We start from the raw sequence: 16,979 nt of genomic DNA, 5'->3' as shown, positions 1-16,979 counted from the left end.
ACTGCCCAATAGCTGAAGCTCTCTGGACAGTTCACAACAATTATATCCAGTTTCTCCACACCATGCATGTAACCACTTCCTCCACACCTCTTATCATTCCTCTCCTTACTTGCTTTTTTGGTAAACTAAAAGGCCTGAAAACATTGTAACCTTTCCAGCTTCAGCCCCTGGATCATTTTGGTTGCCTTTTTCTGCACCCTTTCCAGCTCTACAATACCCACTTTGGGTTGTGTTGGCCAAAACTGTACACAGTATTCCAAGTGTGGTCACACCATAGAAGTATCTAAGGGAATTACGATATTGGCAGTTTTATTTTCTACTCCTTTCTTAAGTTCCTCAACATGGAAAGTTTTTTCACAGCAGCCACACAATGGATCAACATTTTCAGCGACCTCTCCACTACCTGAGAGAGCACCTTCTCCCTTACCAAACTGCCTGGTCACTGGGGTCATCGGAGGGCTTGCTCCTGGTGGTTCTACATGGACCTATGGCCTGACTGGAGTCCACCAGGAGAAGAGCCTTCAGTGTGGCAGTCCCCATTCTTTGGAATTCCCTCTCCCTGGAGGTCAGGCAGGCACCAACACTGCGTTCTTTCCGGCACTGTTCCAGGATAGGCATTCCTTAATTGACAGTTACGGTTTTTATTGGCATTGTGTTTTTAAACAAGTATAATTTTAATGTGGCATTTTAATATTTTATTCTATTTACTGTTTTATTTCTTGTGTGCACTGCTCCAAAATCTAAATATTGTAAATAAATAAATACAACCCCAAGATCTCTTTCCTGGTCAGTCAATGCCTGTTCAGACCCCATCATTGTACGCGTGGAGTTAGGATTTCACGATGGACGTTGGAACAGAGCCTCTCACAGTGTACCTGTGGCCTGTGAGGGCCAGAGTACAAATGGCTGCTCTGCTCACAATGGTTGTTTCATTCTAGTTTCTAATTATTTTCAGTGAACAAGTCACTACAAAACTGTTTGGTATAGCTTGGATGGTGGCACACAGGCCTAACCAGGATTTCCCTTCCAAGTAAGGTCTGAAATTGTGATTTGCAGGGGACTGAGATCTTCAGTTAAGGAAATCCTTAGCCATGGTTAACACTGGACTGTATAACCATGGTTAAGTGGGAGAGGAGGGTGTCGGTTCCTGGAAAGAGAGGGCACTGGAGAGGAAATCCACACTGCTAAAGTTGGCTCCTGATTTGTTAACCATGGTAAGAAGGGCAGAGGATTTCCATCTGAACTGGTCCACTGTGCCACATACCCATTCTACCTTGTTTATTTAGGAAGGAAGAAGTTCAGTTGGTTATTTTGACTTGTGTTGTTTAACATTTACTTCCTTTTTGTTGCAGAAAGAAGATCTCCAAATATATGAAAAATATTGCCAAAACAAGCCAAGGTCAGAAGCTCTCTGGAGACAGTGTGGAGACAGCCTCTTCTTTCAGGTGGGTCTTAGTGAGGCCTAGGCTCATGATATCCTAGGCTATCTTGGATAGCTCATGAGCTATCCAAGAGCCTCTGCTGTTCCCAAATTAATTAAGCTTGTCATCTTGGAGCAACATAACATGCATGTAAAGTCCACTGAAGGAACAACTTTCTGAGTGCTTGGATTCATTCAACCTTCCTATCTCACATACACACTTTTCTCTTTCTAAGTGAAAGCTTTCATGTGATCTCTGCCTCCTTATTTGAACCTCTACCCTTCCCGCTCAGGAACATCGTTTGCTCCACAAGGCCTCCCAAGTTTCAGAAAGTATTTATAGATTCCAAAGTAAACATGTGTCTGTGCACACCTTTCAGTGCCTGCTCCAGGTTTTGAGGGCCCTTGGACAAGACCCCCTCAATGGGCCCCTTCCCTCAGTGAGTCTACCTTCTCACCACCATTGTCACCAGCTGCTATTGCTCCTCGTCCTCTTTCTCATCATTGCTACCGCTTGCTTGCTTGACAAGGCTACCTTCTCCACCACCATTGTCTGGGCCAGAGTGAGAAGCAGGTGAACATGCAGGTTGCAAGAGTGAAGAGGAGGAGCAACTCCAGGGAGCTCTTTGTCAGTGGGCCCCTGCTGGGGTGTGGGCCCTCAGCAGGTGCCCGACCATGCCAACCCTTGACCCTGGCCCTGACACCTTCCTTCTCTCCCTGCCCCATTTTTTCACATAGCTGTGATTTATTTTCTATTGACCATGGGTCATTTGAATGTATTATTCATTTTTTAAGTATTTGTATACTGCCTTTAATGGATATAGGCCTCTTCGGGCCATTTCAAACACAACAAACACATATTAAAACAAATAGTAAATACATGAATCTTAAAAACGTAAAACAAAATTAAAATAATCTAAGTAATGGATATACTGTTGATTTATTTAAAACATTTTTACCCTGTTCCTCATCCAGTGTAGGCTCCCAGAACCACTGACATGATTAATAATAAGACAAGGCCTGCCTTCAGGCTTAAAGTCTAAAAAAAACACAACTCAAAAGGAAAAGAGATTGGGAAGAGGAGGGGAAAAAAGCAAATTCAGGCACTAGTTCTTAATAGTTCTTACAAAGTCCTTATCATGTTGGTTCTGAAAGGAAAGGGCTTAGCAAGCTCCCTGCAGCTGTTCACTTTCTGGCTGATGTACGTGGCCAGGCTGGTCCCCCTGTTGCTGTGATGTTCTTTTCGGGAGGGAGGGGATGCAGCCTCCCAGTGGCTCTTGCTCCCCTGGGCAATGGATGAAGCCAGGGTGTGCTGCCCTTCAGCTCTACAGTCCCAAGGCGACTGTCAGTTGGAGCCAAGAGTTCTTTCTGGCAGGGAGGGGCAAAGGCAGCTCTCTGTAGCCGCGCCCCTTAGCCACTCCCCATGTATGGGGACAGTTTGGCCTCCCCTTTGCTGTGATGTGCTTTCTGGGAAGCAGCGGGCGCAGCGTCCCAGTGGCCCTTGGTCCTTTGGCTGATGGATGAGTCCAGGTTCTGCAGCCTCAGGGCAGCTGTCACTTGGATCTGATACGGCCCCCTCAAGGTGGTTTACACACTACAGTGGTCATATAAATGTTAACAATAAATAAATAAAACAAAAGAGACAAAAATACAAAACCAGTAACACCATCCACCATTCAACAATGCCACCTAAAACCATCAATAATACAATTAGAAAGCAGCAACAATTAAAATAAATTATTTAAAAGCCTGGGCCAACTTCAGCTTAATCAGGTAAAAGCAGATGAACAACCAGGTCTTTAAAGCCCATTTAAAAACACACACAACAAAGCGGCTAAGTGAATTTCCTAGGGGAGGGACTTCCATAGTGATGGGACCACTACCAAGAAGGCCGTCTCTTGTGCCCGCTAGCATGCTAGAGCTTACTGGTGGTCCCATAAGCAGGGCTTCAACAGCCGATCATAAAGAGAAACACGTACATTATGTAAGTTCCAGAGTTACTGATAAAAGCCAAATATAAAAGTTATAAGTGAAATACAAATATACCAATTGTGTTGTGTTATAGGTGGCTTTCAGGCACAGGGAATTGTGCACTGTCCCCTTAAGAGCAGCCCTATCTCTATGTTCCCACCTCCCTCATCCATTAGACTTGGAGAAACCCTGCTGTGGTTGATAATTAGGTACCTTTACTAAATGGAATACAGACATAATCTACCTTTCTTGCCCCATTATCTGAGATACATGTATCCTTTCCCTGGCAATCTTTTGGACCAGAGTAATTTATAAATATATTGGAAGCAGGAAACCAGCTAGGGAGGCAGTTGGACCATTGGATGACAATGGAGTTAAAGAAGTTCTAAAGGAGGATAAGGAGATTGCAGAGAAGCTGAATGAATTCTTTTCATCTGTCTTCACTGCAGAAGATGTAGGACAGATCTTCTGACCGATGTTTTCAGGAAGGGAGTCTGAAGAACTGAGGCAAATAGGTCAAAAGATTAAATTCTCAAACTTATAGACAAATTGAAAGTTAATAAAGCAGTGGGCCCTGGTGCTTACATAGATAAACAAGAGCAATATGCAAAATGGAAACAAAGGAGTTTTATAGAATGAGAGATTTCTATAAAAATAAAAACTCCTCTCACATTAGCAAAATTAGAAGAAAAGCTTCAGGGAAAAGAAATGAATTGGATGTTCCTTCATCAAATACATTATCTTATTACAAATCCTTTAGTAAAACAAAGCATGACTAGAAGTATGAAAAAAGCTGAAGGTATACTATTGGAACATATGGTTAATACAAAAGGATTCATTTCTAAAATTTATTCACATATTATTGAAATAGAATATGTCAGATGGACTGAAAATAATATGGGAAGATGGTACTGGGATAACAATAGAGCAAAAGATATGGAATAAAGTATGGATGATACAATCAGGGAAAACTGTATCAACAACTCTCAGGGAGAATGTGTTGAAATTGTTATACAGATGGTATATCACGCCAGTACGTTTGGGAAGAATAGCCAACACAAACAATACAAAATCTTGGAGAAACTGCAATTAGCAAGGTTTATATATCTATATGTGGTGGCCATGTCCGATTGCGTCACAGTTTTGGAACATCATATTCTTGAAATTGCAAATATCACACATCAAACTATACATGTTACATCAGCATTGGGCCTATTAATAATATGGGAAGAACAAAATGTAAAAGTGACATCTACGGATTTAATTGCATTCATGCTGATGGCAGCCCGAAGACTCATGGCTAAAAGTTGGAAAACTGCAGAACTTCTAACACTGAAATTTTGGTATATGGAATATGGCAAATAGCCATGACAGAAAAATTGATGTACCAACTGACATTCTCCAAAGACAGACTCAAAACATCTGACTTTTGTAAAATATTATAAAATATTTTACTTTATATACTGATCAGGGACATACACAGCAGTATTTGTCAAAGCTTTTCCTCAGACTATGGAAAAGAGACTAAATATAATGTGATCTAGTGAAGAATTATAAAGAAAACCTCCAAGCAGTCTATGGATTCCACCTATATCTTGGTCTGTAAAGTAAAGCAGAAAATATGCATATATGTTAAATGTACTGTCCACTGTAAATAATTAGATTTAAATTCAATGTATTTCTTTTTATCTATTTTTAATACCTTTTTTAATTTTCTCGGTTTGTTTAACCTTGCTTTGGAAAACTAATTAAAAAATTTGATTAAACCATCCTAGAGTTCTTAAGGGCACAATCCTATGGGGATAGTCGGCCGCCTCTGAACTCGGAGGTAGGGCGGGCAGATCACAGAGGGGATCCTCTCCTCTGCACTCTGGCCATCCTGTATTTGCACCTAGACAGCCCATTTTGGCTGTCTAGCCAGGGCACATTGGAGTGGGAAGGGGGGAGGATGGACAGTGCATAGGAAGTGTCATAATGAAACTTCTGCAGTCTCCTCCCTTCCCTGCCCCCAGGAACGCCCCCTTTTTGCCCGCTCCACACTGCACTTACAAGTATGGAGACGGAGACAAGCTGCACTGCCTATGAGGCAGCGGGGGAGGGGGCAGGGAGCGAGTTTTCTGGGAACCGAAAAATCCTATGGCCATCTAGACACTGTCTAGCGGCCATAGGATTGCTCCATCCAGAACTCAAATGTGAAATTGCTGACCTTCTAACCAAAATGTGTAACATTTCCCTAAGATCAGCCACTGTACTTGAGGACTGGAGAATGGCCAATGTAATGTCAATATTTAAAAAGGGATCCAGGAGGAAACTGGGAAATTACAGGCAGGTTAGCTTAACGTCAGTTCCAGGTAAATTCATAGAATCATAGAATGGTAGGGTTGGAAGGGGCCTATAAGACCATTGAGTCCAACCCCCTCCTCACTGCTCACATTGGTTGAAAGCATTAGTAAAGGTAAAATTAGTAAGCGTATAGAAGGATATGCCCTGCTGAAAAAGAATCAACATGGCTTCTGCAAAGATAAATCCTGCATCACTAACCTTTTAGACTTCTTTGAGAGTGTCAATAAACATGTGGACAGGGGTAACCCCATGAAGCTTAATGGTGGGAAATTCAGGACAGATAAAAGGAAGTACTTCTTCACACAGCACATAAATAAACTGTGGAATTCACTTCCACAATATGATGGCCACCAATTGGGATGGCTTTAAAAGGGGATTGGACAAATTCCTGGAGGATAAGGGTATCAATGGCTACTAGTCCTGATGGCAGTATACTACCTCCAATATCAGAGGCAGTATGCCTATATACACCAGTTGCTGGGGAACATGGGTGAGAGGGTGCTGTTGTTCTGCTTGTGGGTTTCCCATGGGCAGCTGGCTGGCCACTGTGTGAACAGAATGCTGGACTAGAGTGGCCCTTGGTCTGATCCAGCATGTCTCTTCTTCATTTAAAACTGAATTTCCAGCAACATAGTGCCAAATCTTAAGAATATTATTTATTCCTATTAGTTTCTGGGAGAGGGTCAAGCATCACTGGTTAACAAAAGACCTTTTCCCACTGTCAGGGTGGCATACAACAAAATAGTAAGAGCATCAATATAAAATCACAATTAAAATGAGTGTAAGAAAGAAGAGCAGCATAAAAATGCAATGTAAAAATTCAGCAGAAGGGATAAAACCTGTTCAGTCCACCAATTTACATTCTGTGCTTGCCTGTGCAAATAAAAACATCTTAGCTTGGTGTCAGAAAGATAATAAACACAGTTAGTACTAAGCAAGCTTACCTTGGGAAGGCATTCCATAGATGGGGTGCCATGACTGAAAAGGCGCTCTTTCTGGTCACCACCCAATTAACCAGGTGGTGGAAGGGCCAAGAGGACATCCTCAGATGATGTATGCATTGTTTGGACAAGTTCATGTTGGATGCCCAGGCCCAAGCCGTTCTAGAGTCCTTCTGATCCTGTGAAGTGGTGGTTTCAGCTTGGCACATTTATTCTCTCTTAGCTACCTTGGCATCTTTCACCCCGGGCTTTTATCCTGCGGTTGAGATTGCTCCATCACGGAAGTCTGCAGGCTCTTTACATGACCCTCCTGCCCTAAATGCCCTTTGTTCCGTTTTTAAGTGGATCACAGGTAATGACCCCATCGTGTTCCACTTCAGTTTCCTCCGTGCAAAGAGTTAAAGTGGCAAGAAGAGGAGCAAGGCCATAAAAGATAATGGAAGACTCAGATACGGGGAGAAGGGGAGGGGTGAAAGGAAGTACGTGTAAAGGGAGTCCGTTGTGATCCTGCATTTAAAACAGAAGCAGAAAGCCCTGTTTAAAATGCGGGATTTTAGGCTGGTGTAGAAATGCCCTTTATCTCATAGCCAAGGTTTTTTAGATGGGTAATCTGGACTCTTGTTTTAGCGCAGGGATGGGCAACTTTTGCAGGCTGGGGCCAATCCCCCCCCCCCAACTGGGTGCCACCCACTGGGCACCGCATCCTTCCCTGCCGCAATTGCTGCTGCAGTCGCACCAATTTTGTCACCAAAATTTGGCGACGTGGTAGCGGCAAAGAAGCAGCGATTTTCTTTTAGAACAAAGTGCAGGGGAGTCTATGCTTTGTTGGAAAGCAAAATTCTGCTCCCAGGAACGCGATTCCGCTTCCCAACAAGGCTTGCACTCCCTGTACGCCTTGTTTTAAAGGGAAATTATGCTTTTTCCCCCTTAAGCCTCAAGTTTGGCAGCAACAATGGTGGTGGCCCATAAAAATGGCTGGGAGGGCTGCATGTTGCCTACTCCTGATCTAGTGGATAGCCTGAGGACATACCTGTTTATTATGCTTGACATATATCTATGGGATGGGACTTTATCAGTGCCTAAAAAGAGAACAGAAAACATTAGAAATAGTGATATTACATTTACTAAATAGGTCAGAGGAAATCGACTTGTTCTTTAAAATACACCACAGGTCTCCTTTCCATGTTCCCACAATCCTGATAATGAACTCTTAACAACGTGTTTTACTGGAATCAGTTGAAAAACAGCTCAATCAAGCGGACAGCTTAACTGATCCTGAGACAAATGACGCGGAACTTTGGAAAAAGCCAGTGGGGGAAACTCACTCTTGCTGTTGACCTTTGATACATGATAAGCATCAGTCTTGGGACAAACAAACATAGTCATTCATTACCCCTCTTCCACGCCACCATCCCCCACCCCATTTTGAAACAGAGCCTGGATCTACCCGTACAGTGAAATGAGCTAATAGAAGAGACTATCTGTATAACTGATGGGGCACACCATGTGTGACTTTCCCCTTGCAAAAAGAAAAATCACAGTAAACAGAAAACTAACACCGTCATCAGGGGAAAGTTTCTGGCCCAGCCCTTTGCTATGTTGGTTTTCAGTTTATTAATTTTATTTACAAAATGTATAAACTGCTCTGCATTGAAAAAAGCTTCCCAAGTGGTGGGAAGAAACATCAAAGTACAAAAGAATAAAAATGTTTAAAATCAAATTATACCAATAAAAACAAACATGGCTGGTCTTTTACTAAGGAACGGCTTGCTTAAATAAAAATATATTTAGCAGATGACAAAACACAGAGCAATGTTGGTGCTTGCCTGATATCCACTGGCAGGGAATTCCACAGAGAGGAAGCCAGTAAACTGAAATCTCTGCTCTAAGTGGACTCTAAACAGACCACAGGACAATGTGCAACCACCAGAAGCACCTCATCCAATGATCTCAGTGACCAGGCAGGCTGATAAGAAGGGATTCTCTCAAATATCCTGGTCCCAAGTATCTCCTGGACTCAGGAACCAGTCATCCACAGGCCTTCATCTTGCCAGGATTCAGCTTCAGTTTATTGGCCCTCATCCAGCCCATCACTGAGTCCAGGCACTGATCTTGGACTTGCACAGCCTCACCTGATTCAGATGTCACAGGGAGACAGAGTTGTGTGTCATCAGCATACTGATGGCACTTTGCTCCAGATCCCCTAATAACTGCACTCAGTGGCTTCATATAGATGTTAAACAACATTGGGAACAAGATGATACCTGCAGAACCCCATAGCTCTGTTGCCAATGAGCCAAGGAATAATCAGCCAATGTTACTCCCTGAAACTGACCATGCAGGTAGAACTGTGACCACTGTAACACAATGCCACCAATGTCCAGTCAATGGAGCCAGTCCAGGAGGATGTGCAGCCTCAAATCTAAATCTCACAGGAAGTGGTCTGGCCATGACAATGGGGTTACAAGGACCCCCCACAAACACACACACACGCACACGCGCACACACATGCTTCCAGACTCCCATCCTCCAGTTCAGTCAAAAATACCAGGTGATGTTCTGAGTGTTTTGGACCAATGATGTATTGAGACAGCCCCATGGTTGTCATGGTAGCCATGAACTCCTCAGCTGGCCATGTAGCCCAAGTGAGCATCCTGGGGCTTTCCAACACCATGCCCAAGACCACCTCAATCAGCTTGGGCTGGGAGACTGATAGGCAGTGGGGTGGTTGTTACACCACCAGAATCCCCAATCTGTGTCTCTGGCCTAGCACCAGGTACAAACATTCAGATCCTGAACTCAATCAAAGAGGTCTCCTGGCAAGGGAAATAGAATCCCTACAGATAACAGCAACTCCCCCTCCGCCACTCTCCTGTGCTCATGTTCCATAACATAACCCAGGTGGACAAAGCTGAGAAAGATCATATGTAGTGATACCAGTGAAGCTCAGAACTAGTCAGCTTGTAAGTCTGATCTTGCATGTTCATAATTCTCAACTTCAGCCCAAGGAATATTAATGCTTTTGTAATTCATTCTGAGATTGATTAAGAGTGAATTTCTTTTTTCTGCAGCTGTGCAGTCTGCACTGTTGGCACGGCTAATCAGCCAAACTCACTTTGCCATATTTGTGCATGCTCAGTTGGTTGTTGCTGTTAACTTTCCAATGGAAATGAAAAAGTGCTGTTTGCCATGCACATGCACTTAATGATTTTACTTTAACCTTTTAGTTATGCTTTGCCAAAGGAACAAATCAGTTCAGAAGTTTGGATCTGAAACCAAAAAACAACCTATCACACTGGAAGAAACAGAGTCAACACAATACCAAATCCTGCAACTAACATACATTTTTGTTGTTGCTGTTGCTTCGGCTGCTTTTGCAGCTGCCGCCACCCCCTGTGGTGGCTCGTATGTTGACCTACGATTTTAAACCAAAGCACATGTGATAGCAACCAGCAACCAATCAAGGAAGGATGCATCGTGCATGGGGTGGAAAAGAGCACCATACCATGGCCCCATCCACACATGGGATTTACTCCAGAGCTACTGCGCCTCACAGATGGTCATGGCACATGATGTTCTCCGCTCTCTGCAGCAACTGCAGATTTTCATGTCATAAAACCTGTATTTTTTTCAAAGTCGTTCTGTGATGGATTTTCCTATTGTGCTGGCTTCAGTGTGGTTTGGGAATCTGGGTGACCTCAGCTAGCATTATTGGCTATGGTGCTGACTGGGGGCAGCAGCACTTTGAGGCAGAAGGGAAAGTTGTGTCATCAGCACTTACCTGGAGGAGTTTTAAACTTCAAAAAGTGCTTTGTTTTTCCCCAAAGAAGCCTTAAAGTAAGCACATTGCTTTAGGATGACCGTTGTTATTTTGAACCTCCACTTCTGCCCTGAGAACAGCCCACTAAACGTGTGTGCTCAGAAGTAATTCCCACTGACTTCCACTGCACTTTCTCAGCATGGAGCAGAGAGAGGGGTGGAGAAGCCTTTTGTTTTAAATGTACACTTATCCGGTGAACCACATAAGCCACATTAACCACATAATTCACATAAGGTTAATTACATTTTTTTTTAAAGGAAGCTTGTTGATGCCATGAGACTCCACTCACATATGCCTAAACGTAATGCAATTTCTCATGTAGACTGCCATGCAAAAGCGGTTCTTTTGTTTTTTTGTCTATACTGCTTTATTTGGCTGTATGTGCCATGGGAGGAGCAAATCTGACTTGATGAAAAAGCGGGTTTAAACTGAATTGCATTGGAAAGCGTCACCGTGTAGATTGCCCCCATGTGTGTCATATTCCCAAAATGCACTGGATACATATGCAAAAATTTGAAGATACTTTGACATTTCATAATAACATAACTGTCGTCCAAGTTTGTACCACCGCATTCATAATTCAGACAGCAAATTATGATTGGGTCAATTCATCCATCACCATAAATATATTGACAGGATTGTAGACTAGGCTAGCGTAAATCTAGTTCCTAGGTATGTTTTAAAGACATGGGAACATATTTGAATGGTAGTGTTACAAGTTGCATAAAACCACCTCTTTAAACTGCCAGGGGATACCGAAGTTTATAAACCTGCCTTATAAAAGTAATAGGCTTCTTTGCTTAAAAAGATATTAAACTGTTGGTGTTCTTGCATGTTGTGTTCATTTTTCAGACTAGTGGCACTTCATTGCCACCTTTTCCCTTTGTCTTTTCCAGGAATGTCAGCGGAAACTAGACCATAAACTCTCCCTTGATGCTTATCTCTTAAAGCCAGTCCAGAGGATTACCAAGTACCAGCTGCTTTTAAAGGTAATAACTGAATCCAGAAAGCTGCTTTCTGCAAGGGGAAACACTGGGTTATTGCAGTACTTGATTATGTACTTCAGTAGCCTTCTCCAACATGGCACCCTCCACAGGTGTTGGACTACAACTCCCTTCATCCCCAGCCAGCATGGTCAATGGGAGTTGTATTCCAACAGATCTGGAGGACGCCAGGTTGGTGAACACTGACGTAAAGAAAAAGATGGTGGTGTTCAAGTTTTCCAGAAGATCTGGTCCTCTAATTCCAGATGCGTGGAATGACTGGCGACTGGCACTTGTTCCACAGTGGTTAGGGGAAAGCATTCTGCATGTGCTCAGAGGAACTTTCCTCTCTAGCTATCCTGAATATGCAGCGCAAACTATATGGTCCCATAACTATTATTAAAACAAAAACACACACCACATCATTCACCTCTTACTAAATAGGTTTTATACAGCTGTTTTAAACTTAACCAGTCAAATCTAAACCAATCCACTCAAGAAAATCATATATATAAATCCAAATATAAACATTAGTCCAGGTTGAAAAACAACAACAACTCACCAGGTCAGTTGTGCCAAGTAAGAGTTGTCTTCCAGGATGCTTCCTGATGAGGCTTTTATTATGCAGTCATCTTGCCTCATTTACAGAATTTTACAGGGGGTCCAGACCATGTCTTCAACTTGTAACCCCTCCCGTATTTTCCCACCACTTCTGTCTTCTTTTCTTCCCACAAAAAATCCATTCAGGATGCTTCCAGATGAGGATTTTAATGTGAAATCGTCCAGCTTCATTCATGGGATTTTCCAGGGGAGGGGGTCCAGACATCGTTGTCATCCACTTGTAATCCTCCCATATTTTCTTCTTCCATTTAGAAGAAGAAAATTTAAATCTCCTAAATCTTCCATATCTTCTAAATCTTCCATTTAGAAGATATTTACTTCTTCCATTCTTCTTTCTTAGTGTGGAAAATCTGTCAAGGAAGAAAAGACAGAATAGTTGGACAATGTATTTTGACTGGTAGTTGTAGGAGCCCTCCAGGTTCCTGAATCCAAGTCTGAAGCTTGGTTTAAAGCATGCTGCATAATGACGTGTGATTGAGATGATAAAGACTCCTGAGGAGGTGGAATGGACTGTGCCACTTCAAGCCACAGATGGGGGAAGACTCTTTTGAATATTCCCCTCTGTGAAGACCCTCCTGCAAATTAGCACAATAGAGAGAGCAAGCTTAGCTAGAACCATTGTCCCAGCTGGGCTGGGTGCTTTTTAGTTTTTGTTTTTAACTTGCAGGGAGTGTTTATATGGAGGAGGATTTAAAAACATTGGTCTGTTCATCTTTGTGGATCATACTGTGCCCAGGGTCAATTTCAGAGCTAGGTCTGGCTACAAGAATACAGCCACGTCTGTTCCTGAAGGAAGGAATCTTCCTGCATATTGTGTTCATTTTCTCTGTGGAGCTAGAAAGAGCTGGATTCCACACTGCTAAAGAGGTAGAGAGAACACTAGCCAGGTAGTATGGACGTCTGAAATCCTCCCATGTTTTTCCGGGGCTGCTTCCGTCGTTTTTCTTACCGCAGAAAGTCTGGTGTGTGTGTGTGTGTGTGTGTGTGTGTGTAGAAAAGTAGTGCAATAGTGGGGTGGGTAGTGCTCCAAATCAGTCACAGTACCACAAAACCTTGGCAAAACAACAACTAGCCATCTAGGTTTCAAGCTTAAAAGAATAGCACTCATAAACTTTGCTGGTTTTCTATCTAGTTGTTACTTGAACCCCCACCCACCCCGTAAACAGAGGTTAAGATTAGATCTCAGGACAGTAAAATTATCTGGCAGGGCCAGTGCAGTCATTGGGACAAAATCACGCTTGACCAGTTCTGCACTCACTTAGCAGTGTGCTGGAGTGGATATCAAAAGCCCCAAGAACTATCAAGAGATAGAATATATACCGGGTAGAAGCAGTGCTGGCTCCACGTTTTGAGGGCCCTTGGGCAAGACACCCTCGATGGGCCCCCTCCCTCAGTGAGTCTGCCTTCTCACCACCATTGTCACAAGCTTGCTTGCTTGTCAGGCAAAGAGTCAGTGAGCAAGTAGGCAGCGGCATCTGCTGCTCCTCCTTCTGACCATCACCATTGTCTGGACCAGAAGAAGAGGCAGGTGAACAAGCAGGTTCCAACGGTGAAGAGGAGGAGCAACTCCAGGGGGCTCTTGTCAATGGGCCCCCACTGGTGTGGACCCTTGGCAGGTGCCCAGCCATGCCTATCCTTGACACCAACCCCTGGGTAGAAAGACCTGATGTTTGGGGACAGTGGGATGGCTGAGTGCCTGGCTCTCCTGCTGGGCAGCTACACCACCATTTTCCTGTTGTTGGTGCTTTATTCCAGGGGAGCACCACCGCTAGAAGCTGATTGATCGATCCTTGCTGACTTTGTCTGAGTACAAATGCTTCCAGGGCAGCTGTACCACACCTGTTGTGAGAGTGGGCTCCTGAATTTTCTGCTTCCTTCATTGATTCCTCTTGGCTGTTGATCTCAGCCTACCTCTGAATTCTGCTCCTCATCAGCATCTTGCCCTACTTGTGCAAATTCTGTCGTAGCAAGCTTGCTTGTCCCTGTTTATAGTCTCGAGCCTTGGACAAGGTCTGTTATGGCTGAACTAGACATTACACAGGAATGTGTGAGTTGTCTCCAAATGCTTTGTCTTTTCCCCATTTGTTATTTATTTATTATTAATACATACATACCACTTAATATAATAAAATCCCTAAGTGGTTGAAATTAAAAACAGAAGTGAAACTTTCAGTCTCTTTCTTGCAAACATGCCACAGATGAAAGGAGAAGGGGAAGCTCATAAAGCTAAGGTTTGTCTGGGCTTGTTCCTATAATGATAAACCATAGTTCACCATTATGCTCAAATGCAGCTATGGTGCTACTATTTTCTCATTCTGTTCTGGGGATTTGGCCCAAGATGGGTACTTCAAACCAGCTACTGAGAAGGAAGAAGTAAAATTCAGCCAGTGGAGTAGGTTGGGGTGGGGTGGGGGAGGATTTCACCTTTAGAATATAAGAACATAACCCCATCTTTACAACATAAGAAGAGCCATGCTGGAACAGAGAAAGGGTCCATCTAGTCCAGCATTCTGTTCACACAGTGGCCAACCAGCTGCCCATGGGAAACCCACAAGCAGGACATGAGTGCAACAGCACCCTCCTGCCCATGTTCCCCGCCAACTGGTTTACATAGGCATATTGCCTCTGATACTGGAGGTAGCATATAACCACCAGGACTAGTAGCCCGTGATAGCCTTCTCCTCTATGAATTTGTCCAATCCCCTTTTGTTGTTTATTCGTTCAGTCGCTTCTGACTCTTCATGACTTCATGGACCAGCCCACGCCAGAGCTTCTTGTTGGCCGTCGCCACCCCCATCTCCCCCAAGGTCGAGTCTGTCACCTCCAGAATATCATCCCTCCATCTTGCCCTTGGTCGGCCCCTCTTCCTTTTGCCTTCCACTTTCCCTAGCATCAGCATCTTCAGGGTATCCTGTCTTCTCATGATGTGGCCAAAGTACTTCAGTTTTGCCTTTAATATCCTTCCCTCAAGTGAGCAGTCTGGCTTTATTTCCTGGAGTATGGATTCGTTTGATCTTCTTGCAGTCCAAGGCAGTCTCAGAATTTTCCTCCAGCACCACAGTTCAAAAGCATCTATCTTCCTTCGCTCAGCCTTCCTTATGGTCCAGCTCTCGCAGCCATAGGTTACTACAGGGAATACCATTGCTTGAACTATGCAGACCTTTGTTGTCAGTGTGATGTCTCTGCTCTTAACTATTTTATCAAGATTTGTCATTCCTCTCCTCCCAAGAAATAAACGTCTTCTGATTTCCTGGCTGCAGTCAGCATCTGCAGTGATCTTTGCGCCTAGAAAGACAAAGTCTGTCACTGCCTCCACGTTTTCTCCCTCTATTTGCCAGTTATCAATCAAGCTGGTTGCCATAATTTTGGTTTTTTTGAGGTTTAACTGCAACCCAGCTTTTGCACTTTCTTCTTTCACCTTCATCATAAGGTTCCTCAGCTCCTCCTCACTTTCAGCCATCAAAGTGGTATCATCTGCATATCTGAGATGGTTTATGTTTCTTCCAGCAATTTTAACTCCAGCCTTGGCTTCATCAAGCCCAGCACATTGCATGATGTGTTCTGCATACAGGTTGAAAAGGTAGGGTGAGAGTATACAACCCTGCCGTACTCCTTTCCCAATCTTAAACCAGTCGGTTGTTCCGTGGTCTGTTCTTACCGTTGCTACTTGGTCGTTATACAGATTCCTCAGGAGGCAGACAAGATGACTTGGTATCCCCATACCACCAAGAACTTGCCACAGTTTGTTATGATCCACACAGTCAAAGGCTTTACAATAGTCAATAAAACAGAAATAGATGTTTTTCTGAAACTCCCTGGCTTTCTCCATTATCCAGTGGATATTGGCAATTTGGTCTCTTTTCTAAACCCAGCTTGTACATCTGGCAATTCTCGTTCCATGAATTGCTGGAGTCTACCTTGCAACACCTTGAGCGTTACCTTACTGGCACGTGAAATAAATGCCACTGTTCGATAGTTTGAACATAGGGAAGGAGCCTGGGAAAGGAGGACCAGCCAGCAGCTGCACCGGGTGATCCTGAGCCTGAGCCTGCTTCTGCCCCCGCCCACAGGTACTTAAGGCGGGGCTGCCAGAGGCTGCTCGGGAAGGAGCCTGGGAAAGGAGGACCAGCCAGCAGCTGCACCAGGTGATCCTGAGCCTGAGCCTGCTTCTGCCCCCGCCCACAGGTACTTAAGGCGGGGCTGCCAGAGGCAGCGCCTCGGCATGCGCCTCGGCGTCGCACCAAGTGCGACGCTAAGTGTGCACTTAGCGTTGCACTTGGAGTCGCGTAGGACCTGAAGACCTACCCACCTGCTTCTCCAGAGACACCAGCAGCCACAATACCAGCAGCAAATAGCGGCAGCAGAGGGCAGCAGCTTTAAAGACAAGGGGAAAGGGGCAAATGTGGACTTTATCTGCTCCTTCTTAGCTGCTGTTCTCTTTTATCTCTTTTATCTTTTATATTCTTTTAAACTGTTGTGCTATTTATATCTTAACATTTTAATATGTGCCTGGGAGGACTATTGGGCAACTCAGGGAGTCAGAGAGGTGCCACCATAACTGTGGTCACGGGCAGGGGGAGGTATGGCGTTGCGGGATTAACAGGCCAGATGAGGAGAAGAGGGGCTAGACACCTTACAGCTGTCCCCTCTTCTGGTTCTTCCCCCAACCTGATGGTTCCTGGCAGCCTTACCAGTCTGCCCTCGGGTCTGGTGGTGCTGCTGCTGAATGCCAGGTCGGTCCAAAATAAAATCTCCCTCATCCATGATTTGATTGTGGATGAGGGGGCTGACCTGGCATGTATTACTGAGACCTGGGTGGGGGAACTGGGAGGGGTCACTCTCTCCCAGCTGTGCCCTCCTGGGTACTCGGTGCACCACCA

The 16,979-nt window shown here is 44.2% G+C and overlaps 1 protein-coding gene across 1 annotated transcript in view; it reads left to right on the top strand.

Annotated features, from left to right (window-relative positions):
• Positions 1-16,979, top strand: part of MCF2L2 (MCF.2 cell line derived transforming sequence-like 2) — a 344,940-nt gene that overhangs the window by 257,436 nt on the left and 70,525 nt on the right. The window contains exons 19-20 of the mRNA XM_084847599.1: positions 1,353-1,445; positions 11,392-11,484. Coding sequence (XP_084703725.1) covers positions 1,353-1,445; positions 11,392-11,484 — 186 coding nt within the window. The remainder of the gene's footprint in view (positions 1-1,352; positions 1,446-11,391; positions 11,485-16,979) is intronic.

The sequence above is a fragment of the Heloderma suspectum genome, chromosome 3 (genome assembly GCF_057233095.1).
Source record: "Heloderma suspectum isolate Gila_16-S chromosome 3, 16-S_ref, whole genome shotgun sequence".
Taxonomy (NCBI): Eukaryota; Metazoa; Chordata; class Lepidosauria; order Squamata; family Helodermatidae; genus Heloderma; species Heloderma suspectum.
This window is presented reverse-complemented; position numbering and strand designations above follow the sequence as displayed.